At 37.0% G+C, this 19,706-nt stretch overlaps 1 protein-coding gene across 2 annotated transcripts in view; it reads right to left on the bottom strand.

The window, feature by feature from the left end:
- VWA8 (von Willebrand factor A domain containing 8) overlaps positions 1–19,706 on the bottom strand; it is a 368,625-nt gene that overhangs the window by 318,509 nt on the left and 30,410 nt on the right. For both annotated transcript variants that reach the window (XM_033436725.2, XM_004274556.3), the window contains exons 3-4: positions 7,384–7,514; positions 4,243–4,353 (exon numbers count right to left, since the gene is read on the bottom strand). In XM_033436725.2, the coding sequence (XP_033292616.1) occupies positions 4,243–4,353; positions 7,384–7,514 (242 nt within the window). The remainder of the gene's footprint in view (positions 1–4,242; positions 4,354–7,383; positions 7,515–19,706) is intronic.

Below are 19,706 nucleotides of genomic sequence, written 5' to 3' on the forward strand. Positions count from 1 at the left end.
GAACACCCTTTCTGGAAAGCAATTTGGCGATATATGTATATCGAAACTCTTGAATATGTCTAGACCCTTTGATTATATTTCCAGCATTCAAGTCTAAAAAAATCATCCAAGGTAATAATAAGATCTAAGTACAGAGATATTCACCAAAGAGTTATTTATAACAGTGAAAACTTAGAAGGAACCTGAATGGCCAACAACATGGGAAGGTAGATAAAATGGGAATATTAAATCTATAATGTCACATCTATTTGATGAAATACTGTACAGACACTAAAAGTCATATTTTTGAGGAATATCTAATATCACAGGAAAATGCTCCTAAAAAAATATCATGTTTTAAAAAAAGCATACTGTAAAACTTTATATGCATGGTATACCATTTTGGTAAAGATTACTATACTTGATTAAATAGATATGAATATAGGCATCATAGAAAGAAATACAGAAAATATTCACACTGTTGGTCTTGAAGGGGAAGATAAATAATTTTTATATTCTTCCCTATGCTCTTTATCACTTGCTCTATTATACTATCCTTCTTTACTATGTTTATTTTGTTTCCCCCACTAAAACATAAGCTCTATGATGGGAGGAATTTGTTTCTTCTGTTCACTGTACCTAGACACACAGCAGTCATTTCAATAAATATTTATTAATTAATAAATACTATATGTGTATACACACACATATATATCTATAAAATGAGCATTTATGACTTTATTAATCAGAAGAAATAAACATTATTTTGAAAGAAAATATAAATTCCCTACTACAAAATTATTAACCAATTCTGATCTTCAAGAGTAGTAATTGAGCTCAACCTCTCATTTCATCATCAATTATCCAAAATCCTGCATGAAAAAAAGCAGTCTATGGCCATGACCCCCAACTCGGATTTGGGAGTTTTGTCAAGGTTTCCAGCTGAAATGTCAATTAGAAATTACTTGGACATCAGTCGTATGTGCATACAATGTCAACCACACTGAAAACCCCAAACTTTTTCTCCTTAGCACCCACTAGATGGCCACAGGTATTTCTCATCTAGGTTGACCCACCTACATTAGGAAACCCCACCTGATAGTTATATGGATACTGCCTTTCCCTTGGTCCCAGACATCAAAGTCAACAGTTAAGAATATTAAATAAAAGAAATTTCTAAATAAAATAAAGATCTTTCACTCTAACAAACATGAGTAGCTGGTAATCAATTGGTAACTTCAAATATTTAGAATTCAGATGGTAATTATTCATTCTGATGACTCAAAATAGATGTCAAAAGGACAGATATATTTTCCATTGGAAAGCCCCCTGGTCCCATCCAGAGCCTATTTATTCTTAATTTACTTAAAATTTTAACAAGGTTGATTAACCAAAGGAGAAACCTGTCATAAAATGTAAGTGTGAGTTACATTCCAAACAGTTTTTAGGTGCCAGAGATAAGCAAAATAGTTACATTTTAGTGGGGAAGACAGACAATCAACATGAAAACAAATAATTAGAAATAATTAGGTAAATTCAGAGAGTGATAGGCGCTCTGAAGATTACATTATGTATATGACAGCAGGGTTCATGTGGAAAGGGCATGGGCGTGATCGGTGATTATAGAATGTTATGAGAATTTATAAGCTGAATGACGAGGAGGCAGGAATGTACAGATCTGGGAGAAGGTCATTCCAAGCAGAGGAAATATCAGGTACAAAGCCTCTGAGGCTGGAAAGCACTTGGTCTATTTTTAAAAGAACAAGAAGGTCACTGTAGCTGGAGTCTAGAAAGCAAGGGAAAGAAGAAAGGAGATGAGGTTGACAAGGTTGGGTCCTGTAGAGTGTGGTGGCCTTGTTAAAGGGTCTGGATTTATTCTGGGTGTGATGGGATTGCATGGATTTAAACAAGGAACTGATAGGATCCGATTATGAGCAAACAGTAAGGAATATTAACTGCCAAATAAGAAAGAAGAAAAAAATGTGAAAATCAGATACAATCTCATAAATAGCCTGAAGCAACTTAGAGAAGGGACTAACACGCCTATATCTCCATCACAGGCTCTGAAGGTGTCAGTGCATTACAGCATCCTAAATAGCTGATGTTTATCATAATAAGTAGGATTCACCAAGAAAACATGAAAGTATAAAATACTACCATACATTTACATAGCACTTTAAATATTTTATAAATGGTAAAATAGATATCATCTGAAAATATGCTTTTTAGAATGGCAAGGAGAATATAATATCAGAGTTTCATCTAAATGATTTATTTTATGCTTCAAGAAATAAATCTTTAGCTAATCAATAAACTTAGTTACCTGAAATAACTCCATTTCTGAGATTTCTGAATAGGCAAAGTTTTAAGCTGTCTTTAAAATAATCAACGTACAAAAATTCCTTTCTCTTCCTTACTTTGCATTGCAACCATCATCTAGGTATAAAAGCCACTCAAAAAATATGTTTTTAAATCCATGCTCGACCAGACAAAACCAGTTCTTTCATCGTCACTTAAATATATGCCTATCCCCTCTCCTCTACACAGGCTGTGGTCTCACGTTCTAATCTCTCTCCTCAGCTGCCCACTATCTCAACTCAAATCCCATCTCCTTCATTTCATCCTCATTGGGTCCCGAAAAGAAGCAAGCACTGTAAAAGTACATTTTTTTCCCATTTATAATTAGAAATAAAGTGAACATTTGGCATTATGTGAATAAAATGGATTTCTTTAAATACACTTCTGTGCTTCATCCACAAAGCATTACTTTTCTAATTGCTGGAAGTCTGAACTTCTCAGATTTTCCCACCATATGATGCTAAGTTTGCTCATCACTGTTTAAGGTAGTTAATTGTCAAATCACTTTAAGTACATTTTTCCTTTTGTAATTAATTAGTCATCTATGTGACAACGTGAATATTCTGGTCTCCAAAAATTCTTTCACTCAGTGCTTCTTACAATTTCACTCTTTTAATTATAAGTAATAGTGTGTACTCCTGGGAAAGCTTCAAATTTAAAGAACTATGAATGTTCTTTCCTCGCCCCACCCCAAATGCCCAGTCGTACCTCCACAGAGGTCAGCTCTGTTTACTGATTCTTGTGTTTCCTTCTGGAAATTTTCAATGTATACACAAACATTTACACATTTCTTCTTTTTTTCTAAATCACAAATGGGACCATATTATATATACTGTCTTGCAACTTCATTTTTTTTTCCATTAATATATCCTGGACTTCTTTCCTATCACCTCATATAGATTCATCTCATTTTTTTAAATGGTGACAGAGAATTCTATTTACCATTATTTATTTAATTAGTCTCCTAAATGTACATCATTATAATTTTCACTTACAGTTTTATATGACATCAAACAATGCTACAATAAACATCCTTGTATATATAACTGTACACGCTTTGTGTGAATAACATTGGAAAGAAAATTGCTAGAAATATTACTGCTGGATATAAATATGTTTAATTTCTTTTCTTTTGATAGATAATCACCAAATTTTCTTTCAAAATTGCATGTCTACGCTCCCGTTAACAGCAATGTTAATTCCTCATCCCTTCTTCCTCATCAACAATGGACCTTAGCAAATTATTTAATCTTTACCAATCTGATAGGTGAAGGAAAAACAGCAGCTCGCTAGTGTTTTAATTTTTATTTTTTTAACAAGAAGATCAAGCATCTTGTCACGAATTTATTGAATATTTGAAATCTTTTCTCTATGAAATGTTTAAGGCCTCTGTCCTTTTTTCTATTAGGTATTCCTAACAAAGAACAATATTTAATATTTTAAGCAATATATTTAAAGAAATGTACAACAAGCTTCATTATAATTTTCAAAAAATATTATTTTAATTGGTAACCTACACCTAAGTACTCTCTCCAAAAAGCTGCAGTTCCTGGAAGTATATATCTAATTTCAGTATGTTTAATAAACCTTTATAAACTTGACCTTTATATTGAGAATACATTAATAAATGTGCTAGAGAATTTCCTATATTAAAATCGCCTTAATTCTTTTTTAAAACAAAACAAATTTCTATAGGCAATTAATAGGAAGCAACTGAAAATTAAGAAATCAGCATATTGATCTTTAGCTAACATTTTAGAACCACTAATTCCAACTATGGCTTCTTATTTAGCACAGTACATCCATCTTTCACTATTACATGAGCTACTCTTTTTCTACTTCAAAAATCAATTTCTTAAAGACCAGGAGTAAACAACCAAGTGTTGGAGTGTGGTAAGCACTTGCCTGATCGATGTAAAAAGCCGTGCCTGCGCGGATCTCTCGACGCTGTTTGAGATCAGTTTCGGTGGTGTCTCTTGATAAGGCGATGTATTCAACCTCCCGTTTGGTCAACTCCTGAAAAGCAGAGCATGTCCCAAAATAAAAATCAAGTTCCCAACGTATGCTTTGGAGCCAGTTATCTGACAATGTCACTCTACAGAAGAGCATTTTAAATGTAATTCTAGATTAAAGCCTTTTGAGCCTCAGCTTTAAGAAAAATGCAATAAATGCAGCATTAACCAAAATATGTATATATCTCTCCTCAGAGCTCTACTTTTACTGTACACAATAATTTATGACTTAATTACTTACTACTTAAGCAATAATAATCAAAATTAGATCTTATAAATCTTAATGTCTCCTGTAGAGTTCTTTTCAAATATCAAGAGTAATAATTTGGCTATTATTTGATTTTCAGACAGACGATAGTCATCTCTGTAAGTAGTGTTCATCTTTTTTTTAAAGGGTGATTTAAATTAATTTACTCCAGGAGCCAATGTTTACCAACTATATATTGATACAATATGTTAGGTATTTAACAAGTGTGAAAATAAGGTAAATATCAATAGTCAGGAGAGACACATACATAACTATTCAGGAAGGAAAAGAAGTGAGATGAGAAGGAGGAGGGGGGTAAGGGGGTTATTATTTCACACACAAAAAGTCATTTGATTTGAAGGAGAAACCATCCAGAATCCATTTCTTTTAGAATAATTAATCTATCCCTAATTAATTTTGCCATATATGTAGCAACTATGTACAAAAAGTTTTTAACATTATCCTTGGTTTTACAATGTTGAATTAAAAGCAATGACGTGCTCCAATCCAATAAGGCATACAATATGTTTTTACTAAACAGGAAGAACAAATTAATTTACTGGACGAGTATAAAGAAAAATGTTGAATGAGCATGCCATTAATGGTGAAAGGGGATATTTCCACACAATGGGATTTTTTTCTCCACCTTGTCTCCATGTGATGTTGATAATACATTATTATTGTCATTTAGTTTTTTAAAATGTGCTGGGTCCCATGCGCCCATAAATTTCAGTATATGTGGAAAGAAGGGAAAAGTTTTAAATAGAGAAAACATACACCATAGTGGTGAAGATGTGGTGATACCAAATGATGTTGCTCTAAATAAGAATGAATTGCCCACGAGAGCACAATTTTGGAGTTAAGTAGCAGGTTTTCTTTTAGCAGATACCTCCTTCTGACTTCGCCTTCCTGTCTTGTTTAATTGATTGTCTGAATACGATCTCCCACACTGAAAAACCCTGTCATTCACACTGGTTGACAAAGTGGTGTATGCCTCTTACTGTTAAATTGTACCACGGTAGCACCCTGAACTGCCACAATGAGGATGTTATCCTCAGTCTTGAGTTTCCTGGGACTCTTCACCAGCCAAGACAAGCACCAAGGTCTCCTCAGCTGCGGCTTCACAGAAGCGGTACCAGCAAGTTGACAAACAGCACCAGAAGCAGCAGATGGGAGAGGCGGCAGAGGTCTGTTGAGGTTTCTTTGAACTATCTACAAAACTCATTTCATATGAGTGAAATATGAAATAAACGCAACTATCAAATTATTTCTATTTAATTTCTCATTGGTTCAACAGGCTTGCCCCCAAATTTCTGCCTTTAAAGATGTCATCTACTCTGGCTCTTACTATGCATAGGATCCTATAGCTAATGACAGCAGTACCCGCTGCAGAGTTTGGAAGGCAGCTTAGGCTATTAAGTTTTCTTCCATGTATTTCCACATCCTAAAGCTGCCTCAGCTCTAATTCACAATTTAAAGTTTGGTGCTTGTTGTCTTTTTAAGATACAAGCTTTGTACTTATAAACTTGAGTTGCATTTTTGAGCCAACAAGACTCCTATAATCTAGCCTGGCTCATTCCACATTTCTAACAAGCTTCAAAGTCTTGCAAGAAACAAAATCAAAGTGAGATATTGTGGCCTTTGAAATGATCCAGGCAGTGAGTGCACATCTTAAAACTAAAGAGGTTCTAGACCTGGGATTTTCGGTGGCTGACTCTGCATTCTTAGACAAGACACTTTTGCCTTGCATATTAATAAAGTGAGGATAATACTACAATGGCACGTTGTACCTCACAAACTGGTTCTAGGAACAAATAAAAATATGAAATTTATGAGCTAGAGGGAGTTAGTTTCTGATATGTCCATTCTATTTTTATCATTCCTGCCCTACATGATTTTGAAAGTACCAAGATAAATTCACCACCGAAATAGAAGAGTACGCGAAGTACATTTCAATAGCTTAGAAATCAATTATTTAATATCAAGTTACAAAGGAAACTTTAAGTAAGCTTTTTCTCCTCATCCTGAAAAGTATCTTTGGGACAGACCTACTTATCTGATAATGTTCTTCCTTGAATCATTAGAGCAATGCCTATTAACGCTGACAAAGTAGTAGAAAACAAGTCCTGTAAATTTTTTAAAAGTTGTGTCGAGATTTGAATATTTCAACTCGCTTCACAACCGTACTCAGAGAACTACGAACATTTAAGGGGATAACATGTCAGAAAGGGGAAGCAATGTGAGATCTGAAGTCTAGCTCCATCATTTACGTATAAAGCTTCAGTGAGTTATTTAATTTCTCTGAACTTATTTTCTCATCTATTTAAGAAAAAAAAAAAAGTGCAAGTTAACACATAAGAGAGATTCTGTAATCCTTAGGCTCCCTTTAAAGACCACATAACATCAAAAGTCAGAATTATCTGGCTTTTCAAAATGTGGACCGAAGATAAAAGAATGCTTCCTGAATAGTATAAAACTACACTTTGTTTTGTAATCTCAGTGTTGCTGATTCTATCTGCTACTCATTGCCTGAATTTAGATAGATCTCTTTCCTACTGGAAGTGGAGGGGTTTCTACTTACAACAACATTTGCTAAAGCTATGAAAGGCAAATGTACATTTACTTCCCAAGTAACTTATTCCAAATGCTTTATAAACAAATCACCCTTCAACGTCAACATTTTTAAAGCAATGACTAATCCTGGTATTTTTATAAATTCTTAATTTATTTACAAAATAGCTTATCATAGTTAAGACCCTTAGGAATCCACAAGAATTCATTGCTTACCAGGTACTGCATAGCAATAGAGCGGCGAAGAGGCCCAGGAGGTCCTATTAGAAAGACATCTTGCCCCAAAAGATCCTTCTGCATTATCCATCTTAGATGCTGAATTACTGATTGAGCCAGAGAGTCTGAAACTTTAAGGTGGAAAAAAGGTAAAATGAAATGCAAATCAGAATACTACATATAAGTCTTCAAGCAACCAATGCAGACAGTACATTAAGTTAAAATATATATATATATTATATATACATACACATATATACACACATGCACACACATGCATATATACATATACACATATATACATTCATACATACATCTGGTGAATTTTCACACTGTTTTACAATAAAACCATTATTATCTAATGTTAGAACAAAGTTTATTACATCACAAAGAGACACATAATCCCATACTTAAAAGCTTATTAAGAAACAGGAATTCTCTGGTGGTCCAGTGGTTAAAACTTGGGCTTTCACTGCTGTGGACCCAGGTTTGATCCCTGGACGGGGAAGTAAGATCCCACAAGCCACATGATGTGGCCAAAAAAAAAAACCTTATAAGAATGCTTGAACAATGTGTCACCAAAGGAATGAAAGTGATTTTCAAGGGTGATATGAGCAGTTAGTACCATTACTTTGTCACAATTTTAAAGCCCATCTCTTTTGTTCTAAAAAGGGGATATGACCAAATCATCCCAGACAATTAATGATTATCACAGTTTTGAAAAATTTTTTAAAGCTATAATAAGTTGGCACTGGGTTGTGAGATCTCTCAAACTTCACAGTTAGGAAGTCTGATGTAGACTTAAATGACTTCTTTAGAATTTAAGTCTACTCTATACCAACTCTTTTGGGAATAGAAGACTACTCCGTATAATGCCCTTCTAAGTCTACTATTTTTTTTTTTTTTTTTTTTTGCCACGTGGCATGCGGGATCTTAGTTCCCCGACCAGGGATCAAACCCATGGCCCCTGCATTGGGAGTGTGGAGTCTTAACCACTGGACCACCAGGGAAGTCCCTAACTCTACTATTAAATCACTCATCAATCCACTCATCTTCTCCCTAAACATTTTTTTAAATGTTTGTATTAATACAATTAATTTGTGTTTGCTCACTTATAAGTCACCCAGTGACCTAGCAAGTGCTTCCCTAGGTATACAAGAAAAACTCTTGCCCTTATACATTGAGATGTATAGAATACTCACAGCAGTGTGGCTCAAAATAAAACTGGAGACAGGAGATGGATAAAAAGCATGCAGGGGAATATTATATAACAACAAAAAAAAAACCAGAATGAACTACCACCATTTCCAACAATATGTTTAACTCTTAAATAAGAAAAAAACTTGTCACAAAATAAATCATACATTAATGATTAATATCACTATTTTGATAAAGCTCAATAAACTAGCAAATTGAATTCTTTACAAATACATACATATATGATAAAACAGTGCTTGAAAAAGCAAAAATGCAAAAGTGATAAATTCAGGATACTTGGACATGGAATCAGAGAGATTCTCATGGATAACTTCAACGGTATTCGTAACATTCTACTTCTTAAATTGGGTGTGGGTACAGTGTTTCTTTTACTATTATGTTGCATTTTATACATAAACACATACAATACTGATGTTATGTATATGTGTATATATATATGTATTGTGTAAATGTATATAAAAAACATAAAGTCTTTTGGATGTGTTGAATAACCCATACTTGTTAATCTTTGTTTAATCATCCAGGAAGGTCATGAAAGAATTCAAAGATCAATCTAAGAACGCTTGCCTTGGACTAAAGCTGTGCTTCCCCCCCGCCCCCTCCACCAACAGCATAATCTTGCTAGGGTGGTTCCCCCTACCCTTCCTGAAAAAAGTTAACATTGAATCACTGGAAAAAATAAAGATAAATTTCTGATTTTCTTAATCATGGTGGGAAGATCAAGGACAATGTTTTGGGCAGACTGGTTGGTGTATCACATCACTGGGGTCACATTAAACCATTTTATAATTTCCCCAAAGCAATGCTTCTATGTCTGAAAATCAGGAGACTCATCACCCCAGTGGAGGTGCTTGGCTTCTCTCCTGTCCTCTACGAAGCCTCTACACCATGCATGGGGGCAAAAACTGGTTCTTGGAGGGGGACTTGAGAATAATTCTTAGCTATTACAATGGTCTGTTGCCCACTAAAGGGATGCTGTCCATCAACAGATATACAATATATCTGTGCATTGAAATTCCATGGAATTGGGGAGAGACAATTGGGGGAAAATGTTCTTAGGAACAATAATGAAAAACAGAATAAAAAACATTGCCCAATAATGAAAAACAGAATAAAAAACATTGCCCCAAGACCTATACCTCTGAGAATCTCTCAAGGAGCTCCACAACGCTAGGAAGCAATTCACCTGTACCTCATTCTTAACTATCAGATGTCCACTTTTTTTCTTTCTTACTCTTAAATCTTTGTCATATATGGTCTACTCTTTCTTATTTCAAGGTAAGTCCATCTGCTTGCTGTTTAAGGATGAAACAAAATAAGAGTTAAGAAGCTCTAATTTCTCCATCAGTAAAATTATGCAAAGTTCCCTATGCTGCAGATCTACCACCTCTTCTTACTTTGATATCAAATATATAATTAAAAACGTAAACACTTTGGGTTATTTTCACAAATCTCAGTTGACTTTGGCCACAGGTCTTCTCTACACTATTCTTAAAGTTTTATGTTGCTTCTTTGTATTCACCTTTGGAAACGTGCCTGACCTTTCATTACCTGGACTTGACTATTTAAAATATGAAATTTCCAAAGTTCTATCAGGTAAAGCCAAGTTGGTCTCTTCAGCTTCCTCCACCTTTTATTATTTATAACTATTTGTAACTATTCATAATGACAGAGTCTCAGTAGAGTTCCATTCCATTTTGAATGCCTTGACCTTGGAACTCATATTTCTTCTCAAGATTTTTTTTTTAAATCGAAGGTAGGATTTCCTAATCAAATGTGAGGTCTTCGCCTCACAAGTTGTCAGTGTTAGCAAAGTGCTGACATTTAGGAATAATTTATCTTTTTCTTAGCAAACTGAAGGAAGAATCAAAATTATAATAAAAGAGCAGTTTGTACACCAGTGTACTTTCTTAAGTGGGAGGGAAAGGCATGGAGATGGAGTTATTTAAAGCCGGATCCTGGGAATTGTGTAGAACTTTGAGTATGTTCATGGGAGTGTCTTCCACTCAGCATGATCCTCACGTGCTGAGAACCACTGGCCCTAAGGCATATCTGACAATTCGCAGCAATCCCTTCCTTTGCTCTTACCACTCAACAGTGGTTCTCAACCAGTGGCAGTACTGCCACTACTCCATGCCTGCCAGAGGCATCTGGAAATGCCTGACTCTACATTTCAATTCTACATAAGTTTCTTAATATGGATAAGCAGCTTCTGAACCCTGTGGCTTGCCTTGTAGTCTACGCTATACCCTCATAAAGACCTCTTCTTTTCCCTTCTTTTGTCTTCCCTTAATAACTCGTAATGATAGTCATAATTTATTGCCTTCCTGTCATGTGCTGGGTAAAAATATGAATGATTTTTCATACTCTCATTTAGATCTCACAAAAACCCTAGAAGGTAGCAGACTACCGCATATAAGGATATAGACTCAACCCAAATTGTTTAAATCCCAACTGTTTTAGTATAGCTGTTTACTGTGTAATCTTAATCAGTTACTTAAATTCTCTGTGCTCAGTTTCTCCATCTGTATAATGGATATGATAAATGAACTTACTTATAAGGTGGTTATGAGGATTAAATTAGGCACTTAGAACAGTGTCCAATAGTAGTATAAGCATTTGTTAAATATTCATTATCCCCATTTTGTGAATAAAAAAATCAAAGTTCTTATGGTGGCATCATTTGTCCACAGTTGATAAGTTCATAAACCAGGATTGAGACCTAAATTGAGTCCAAAGCTTGCACTCCAGCCACCATGTCCTACTGCTCCTCTAAAATCTTTTTAACAGGCTCTGTCTTCAGGTCCAAGACTTTCCCTACAAGTATGAACCTCACAGGGCTCCATCAAATTTAGTGGACTTGCTTTTATGGACACTAATTCTATTTCTTGGGCTTTGGTGATACCAGTGATACCTCCTTTTATTAAAATTTCAAATTCAATTTGTTGTTTACATTATGTTATCAGAGAACTCACTTCTCAAAAAAAAATCCCATTTTCACTTATTCATATTTCAGTAGAGCGTATTTTGTCAAAGAAAACGTTTAATTTGTCAGGAAGTCGCATTAAACTACTGAGAGAAAGCGTTAGGTACTACTGTGTGGTGTCTGTGGTATATTTTACATTAATGCTTGAAACTAGCTGTATTTTTAGGATGACCTCAAGAAAACATGAGTCATACTTAAAAGTGTTCCAGAAATAGAAACAAGATGTAAGACTGTACATTACAAACATCTGCAAAACAAACTGGCAAACTGCCGTGCATAACCTAATATAAACACAGCCCAGTGCACGAGAGAAATTCCCGAACTCAATGTTTCCAGGCACAAGATGCTATCTTTTTTTTTTTTTAATTGGAGTATAATTGCTTTAAATGTTGTGTTAGTTTCTGCTGTACAATGAAGTGAATCAGCTATATGTATACCTATATCCCCTCCCTCTTGGACCTCCCTCCGATCCCCCCCATCCCACCCAGCTAGGTTGTCACAGAGCACGGAGCTGAGCTTCCTGTGTTTTATAATGCTCACACTAGCTATCTATGTTATGCATGGTAGTGTATATACGTCAATCCTGATCTCCCAGTTTGTCCCACCCTCCCCTTCCTCTGCTGTGTCCACATGTCCGTTCTCTATGTCTACGTCTCTATTCCTGCCCTGCAAATAGGTTCATCTGTACCATTTTTCTAGATTCCATATATATGCATTAATATACGATATTTGTTTTTTTCTTTCTGGCTCACTTCACTCTATATGACAGACTCTAGGTCCAACCACATCTCTACAAAACACCCAATTTCATTCCTTTTAATGGCTGAGTAATATTCCATTGTATATATGTACCACATCATCTTTACCCATTCATCTGTCGTTGGACACTCAGGTTGTTTCCATGTCCTGGCTATTGTAAATAGTGCTGCAATGAACATTGGGGTACACATGTCCTTTTGAATTACAGTTTTCTCAGGGTATATGCCCAGTAGTGGGATTGCTGGATCATACGGTAATTCTATTTTTAGTTTTTTAAGGAACCTCCATACAGCTCTCCACAGTGGCTGTGTCAATTTACATTCCCACCAACAGTGCAAGAGGGTCCCCTTTTCTCCATACCCTCTCCAGTATTAATTGTTTATAGATTTTTTGATGGCCATTCTGACAGGTGTGAGGTGATACCTCATTGTGGTTTTGATGCTACCTTTCAAGAGTCCACGTAATGATAAACCGATGTCAGAGTAATACCAGAGAGCTTGAGCCTATATTCTAGGATTTCCTTCTCTTTGTAAAAATAAAATATCGGGTTCAAGTTTGATCCTATATTCTAGGATTTCCTTCTCTTTGTAAAAATAAAATATCAGGTTCAAGTTAGGCGAAATTCCTTATTCAATTCCTAGCCAATACTTGTTTCAAAAAAATAGGTACTATTTTTTTGGCCAGGCATATTCAAGGGCTTTAAAATAATTATATTAAAGGAACATAAATTATAGTGTTCTCCCTCCACAGACTCAAATTTGTCATATATGTAAAGATTAAAATTTCAGAAAATTATGCAGAGCTCAAATTCAGCTTTAATAAATTCTTCAAAAAGGAGTGACGGGGTGCAGAGTCAAGATGGCGTACTAGGAGGAGGCGGAATTTGCATCTCTTCACAACTAGGGCACCTATCAGGCACTGGTGGGGGACCATGGACACCTAAGGGGACAGGAGGAAGCCCCCAGCAACCAGGTATGACATGGGGCATGGGGGGAGTGAAGGGGGAGAAGTGGAGGCTGGACAGGACTGGCATCCCTGAGGGGCAGCTGCAGGAGGGGAAGGGATCCAATGCCCGAAGGGGGAAATTGGGGAACCACTGGGAGGGCAGAGGATCAAAAGGGACCGTGGCCAGGTTTCCTCTGCCCACGTAGACCCCCAGGAACCTGCTGAGATCCCAGGCCTGATCCTCTGCCCAGCTAGGCCCCCTCCAGCCACGTGGGTTCTGAGGGAGTGGGAGGGAGGGAAGGGGGAGGAAAAGTAAAGCCTAGACCTCTGGGACTGGCACCCCTGAAGGGTGGCTGGGGAAGGGGAGAAGTTCTTACACCCAGCTGGACTCACCCACAGATGGGGGTCCAGCAGCAACAGGGGAGACCCTGGGGGAGAAAGTGGGGGACAGACGTGAAGGAATGGAAGGGAAGGGGGCCAGCGCTTTCCCTGTCTACTTAGGTACTGGGGAGCCTGTTGGGCTCATAGGCCTGATCCTCTGCCCTCAGAGCCTCCCTCCTGCCACGCAGAGCCCAAGCCCCGCCCCTACACCCCCCCAGGGCCCCACCTCTACACTCAGAGACCCCCTCTGAGACCCCCTCCAAGGCACTGGGCCTAAGTCCCACCCACACACACTCACCCAGAGCCTTACCTCCAAACTCCGGAACTCCACACTCCAGAGTTGCCCCATTCAACTTGCTGCCTCTCCCCTTCCCCACAGGTCCTAAGCTGAGGCCCCGCCCCACGCTAGAACGTCACCCCCGCCTAGGCCCCGCCCATCACCCCACCCCCCCCACCCACCCACCCACCCCACACCCCGCCTAGGCCCCGCCCATGCCCTGCCCTATGCTCAAAAGGCACCCGCCTAGATCCCACCCCACCTTAAACCCCATCCCTCCCTTAGTTCCACCCCTGCCTAAGTTCTGACCCCATAGCAAGACTTTTTTTTTTTCCTCTTTTAGATTCGGTTTCTCTTTTACCTTGTTGATTCATTGTTGTGGATTCTTTTATATTTTTATTTTTCCTAATAAATCTTTTATTTTTCTAATCTTATGTTATTCTTTATACTTTGTTATTGTTCTCTCCTTTTGCTTATTCCCCCCATCCCTTTTTTTCTCTCTTTTTTATGTTATGGTTTTATTTTACCTTTTTGCAGTTGTTTCAATTATATTTCATTTTTCCTAATATATTTTTTATCTTTCTAACTTTATTTAGTTTTTTATTCTTGATATTGTACTGCTCCTTTTTTTCTTTCTTTGTTTCTCTTTTTCTTTTTTTTTTTTTTTTACCATGCCACAAAGTTTGCAGGATCTTGGTTCCCTCCGGGAGGTCAGCTCCAAGCTACTGTGGTGGGAGTTCTGAGTCCAAACCCCTGGACTACCAGAGAACCTCAGACCCCAGGGTATATTAATTGGAGGGAGGGCTCCCAGAGGTTCTCAGCACCAAGACACGGCTCTATCCAACTGCCTGCAAACTCCACTGCTAGACGTCTCAGGGCAAACAACCAGTAGGACAGGGATACAGAACCACCCACCAAAAAAAAAAGAAACGACAAAAAAATATGTTAAAAACCTACAAGACGAAATAAATGAAGCCAAAATAGGCAATCTACATGAAAAAGAATTCAGAGTAATGATAGTAAAACTGATCCAAAATCTACGAAACAAAATGAGGAAATACAAGAAACATTTAACAAGGATCTAGAAAACTAAAAAGCAAACAAACAGTGATGAACAACACAATTACTGAACACTGAACAATTACGCAATTACTCTAGTAGGAATCAATAGCAGAAAAACTGAGTCAGAAGAACGGATAAGTGAGCTGGAAGATAAAATGGTGAAAATAACCACCAGGGAGCAGAATAAAGAAAAAAGAATGAGAAGAATTGAGGACAGTCTCAGAGACCTCTGGGACAACATGAAACGCAACAACATGTGAATTATAGGGGTCCCAGAAGAAGAAGAGAAAAAGAAGGATCTGAGGGCTTCCTGGGTGGCACGGTGGTTGAGAGTCTGCCTGCCGATGCAGGGGACATGGGTTCGTGCCCTGGTCCGGGAAGATCCCACATGCTGCGGAGCAGCTGGGCCCGTGAGCCATGGCCAGTGAGCCTGTGCGTCCAGAGCCTGTGCTCTGCAACAGGAGAGGCCACACAGTGAGAGGCCCGCGTACCGCAAAAAAAAAAAAAAGGATCTGAGAAAATATTTAAGAGATTATACTCCTAAACTTCCCTAACATGGGAAAGGAAATAGTCAATCAAGTCCAGAAAGCACAGAGAGTACCATACAGGATAAACCCAAAGAGAAACATGCCAAGACACATATTAATCAAACTATCAAAAATTAAATACAAAGAAGAAACATTAAAAGCAGCAAGGGAAAAGCACCAAATAACATACATGGGAATCCCCATAAGGTTAACAGCTGATTTTTCAGCAGAAACACTGCAAGCCAGAAGGGAGTGGCAGGACATATTTAAAGTGATGAAAGGGAAAAACCTACAACCAAGATTACTCTACCCAGCAAAAAATCTCATTCAGATTCGATGGAGAAATTAAAACCTTTACAGACCAGCAAAAGCTAAGAGAATTCAGCTCCACCAAACCAGCTTTACAACAAACGCTAAGGGAACTTCTCTAGGCAGGAAACACAAGAGAAGGAAAAGACATACAATAACAAATCCAAAACAATTAAGAAAATGGTAATAGGAACATACATATCGATAACTACCTTAAATGTAAATTGATTAAATGCTCCAACCAAAAGACACAGAATGGCTGAATGGATACAAAAACAAAACCTGTATATATGTTGTCTACAAGAGACCCGCTTCAGACCTAGGGACACATACAGACTGAAAGTGAGGGGATGGAAAAAAGATATTCCATGCAAATGGAAATCAAAAGAAACCTGGAGTAGCAATTCTCATATCAGACAAAATAGACTTTAAAATAAAGACTATTATAAGAGACAGAAAGGACACTACATAGTGATCAAGTGACCAATCCAAGAAAAAGATATAACAATTGTAAATATTTATACACCCAACATAGGAGCACCTCAATACATAAGGCAAATACTAACAGCCATAAAAGAGGAAATCGACAGTAACACAATCATGGTAAGAGACTTTAACACCCCAATTTCACCAATGGACAGATCATCCAAAATAAAAATAAATAAGGAAACACGAGCTTTAAATGACACATTAAACAAGATGGACTTAATTGATACTTATAGGACATTCCATCCAAAACCAACAGAATACACTTTCTTCTCAAGTGCTCACGGAACATTCTCCAGGATAGACCATATTGTGGGTCACAAATCAAGCCTGGTAAATTTAAGAAAATTGAAATTGTATCAAGTATCTTTTCCGACCACAATGCTATGAGACTAGACATCAATTACAGGAATAAAACTGTAAAAAGTACAAACACATGGAGGCTAAACAACACACTACTAATTAACCAAGAGATCACTGAAGATATCAAAGAGGAAATCAAAAAATACCTAGAAACAAATGACAATGAAAACATGATGACCCAAAACTTATGGGATGCAGCAGAAGCAGTTCTAAGAGGGAAGTTTACAGCAATAGCATCCTACCTCAAGAAACAAGAAAAATCTCAAATAAACAACATAACCTTACACCTAAAGCAATTAGAGAAAGAACCAAAAATCCCCAAAGTTAGCAGAAGGAAAGAAATCATAAAGATCAGATCAGAAATAAATAAAAACAAAAGGAAGGAAATGATAGCAAAGATAAATAAAACTAAAAGCTAGTTCTTTGAGAAGATAAACAAAATTGATAAACCATTAGCCAGACTCATCAAGAAAAAAAGGGAGAAGACTCAAATCAAAACGACAGAATTAGAAATGAAAACGAAGTAAAAACTGACACAGCAGAAATACAAAGGATCATGAGAGATTACTACAAGCAACTATATGCCAATAAAATGGACAATATGGAAGAAATGGACAAATTCTTAGAAATGTACAACCTTCCAAGTCTGAACCGGGAAGAAAGAGACAATATAAACAGACCAATCACAAGCACTGGAATTGAGACTGTGATTTAAAATCTTCCAACAAACAAAAGCCCAGGACCAGATGGCTTCACAGCCGAATCTATCAAACATTTAGAGAAGAGCTAACACCTATCCTACTCAAACGCTTCCAAAATATAGCAGAGGGAGGAACACTCCCAAACTCATTCTACGAGGCCACCATCACCCTGATTCCAAAACCAGACAAAGATGTCACAAAAAAAAGAAAACTACAAGCCAATATCTCTGATGAACATAGAAGTAAAAATCCGCAACAAAATACTAGCAAACAGAATCCAACAGCACATTAAAAGGATCATACACCATGATCAAGTGGGGTTTATTCCAGGAATGCAAGGATTCTTCAATATATGCAAATCAATCAATGTGATACACCATATTAACAAATTGAAGGAGAAAAACCATATGATAATCTCAACACATGCAGAAAAAGCTTTTGACAAAATTCAACACCCATTTATGATAAAAACGCTCCAGAAAGTAGGCATACAGGGAACCTAACTCAACATAATAAAGGCCATATATGACAAACCCACAGCCAACATCGTCCTCAATGGTGAAAAACAAACCATTTCGTCTAAGATCAGGAACAAGACAAGGTTGCCCACTCTCACCACTATTTTTCAACATAGTTTTGGAAGTTTTAGCCACAGCAATCAGAGAAGAAAAGGAAATAAAAGGAATCCAAATCAGAATAGAAGAAGTAAAACTGTCACTGTTTGCAGATGATGTGATACTATACATAGAGAATCCTAAAGATACTACCAGAAAACTACTAGAGCTAATCAATGAATTTGGTAAAGTAGCAGGATACAAAATTAATGCATAGAAATCTCTTGCATTCCTATGCACTAATGATGAAAAATCTGAAAGAGAATTTAGGGAAACATTCCCATTTACCATTGCAACAAAAAGAATAAAACACCTAAGAATAAACCTACCTAATGAGACAAGAGGCCTGTATGCAGAAAACTGTAAGACACTGATGAAAGAATTTAAAGATGATACAAACAGATGGAGAGATATACCATGTTCTTGGATTGGAAGAATCAACACTGTGAAAATGACCATACTACCCAAAGCAATCTACAGATTCAATGCAATCCCTATCAAACTACCAATGGCACTTTTCACAGAACTAGGACAAAAAATTGCACAATTTGTATGGAAACACAAAAGACCCCGAATAGCCAAAGCAATCTTGAGAAAGAAAAACGGAGCTGGAGGAATCAGGCTCCCAGACTTCAGACTATACTACAAAGCTAGAGTAATCAAGACAGTATGGTACTGCCACAAGAAACAGAAATAGAGGTCAATGGAACAGGATAGGAAGCCCAGAGATAAACCCACGCACATATGGTCACCTTATCTTTGATAAAGGAGGCAAGAATATACAATGGAGAAAAGACAGCCTCTTCAATAAGTGCTGCTGGGAAAACTGGACAGCTACATGTAAAAGAATGAAATTAGAACACTCCTTAACACCATACACAAAAATAAACGCAAAATGGATTAAAGACCTAAATGTAAGGCCAGATATTATAAAACTTTTAGAGGAAAACATAGGTAGAACATTCTATGACATAAATCACAGCAAGATCCTTCTTGACCCACCTCCCAGAGAAATGGAAATAAAAACAAAAATAAACAAATGGGACCTAATGAAACTTCAAAGCTTTTGCACAGCAAAGGAAACCATAAACAAGACATAAAGACAACCCTCAGAATGGGAGAAAATATTTGCAAATGAAGCAACTGACAAAGGATTAATCTCCAAAATATACAAGCAGCTCATGCAGCTCAATATCAATAAAACAAACAACCCAATCCAAAATGGGCAGAAGACTAAATAGACATCTCTCCAAAGAAGATATACAGACTGCCAACAAACACATGAAAAGATGCTCAACATCACTAATCGTTAGAAAAATGCAATTCAAAACTACAATGAAGTATCATCTCACACTGGTCAGAATGGCCATCATCAAAAAATGTTGAAACAATAAACGCCAGAGAGAGTGTAGGGAAAGGGGAATCATCTGGCAATGTTGGTGGGAATGTAAATTGATACAGTCAGTATGGAGAACAGTATGGATGTTCCTCAAAAAACTAAAAATAGAACTACCATATGACCCAGCAATCCCACTACTGGGCATATAACCTGAGAAAACCATAACTCAAAACGAGTCATGTGCCACAATGTTCATTGCAGCACTATTTACAATAGCCAGGACATGGAAGCAACCTAAGTGTCCATTGACAGATGAATGGAAAAAGAAGATGTGGCACATATATACAATAGAATAT

The sequence above is a fragment of the Orcinus orca genome, chromosome 18, assembly GCF_937001465.1.
Source record: "Orcinus orca chromosome 18, mOrcOrc1.1, whole genome shotgun sequence".
Lineage (NCBI taxonomy): Eukaryota > Metazoa > Chordata > Mammalia > Artiodactyla > Delphinidae > Orcinus > Orcinus orca.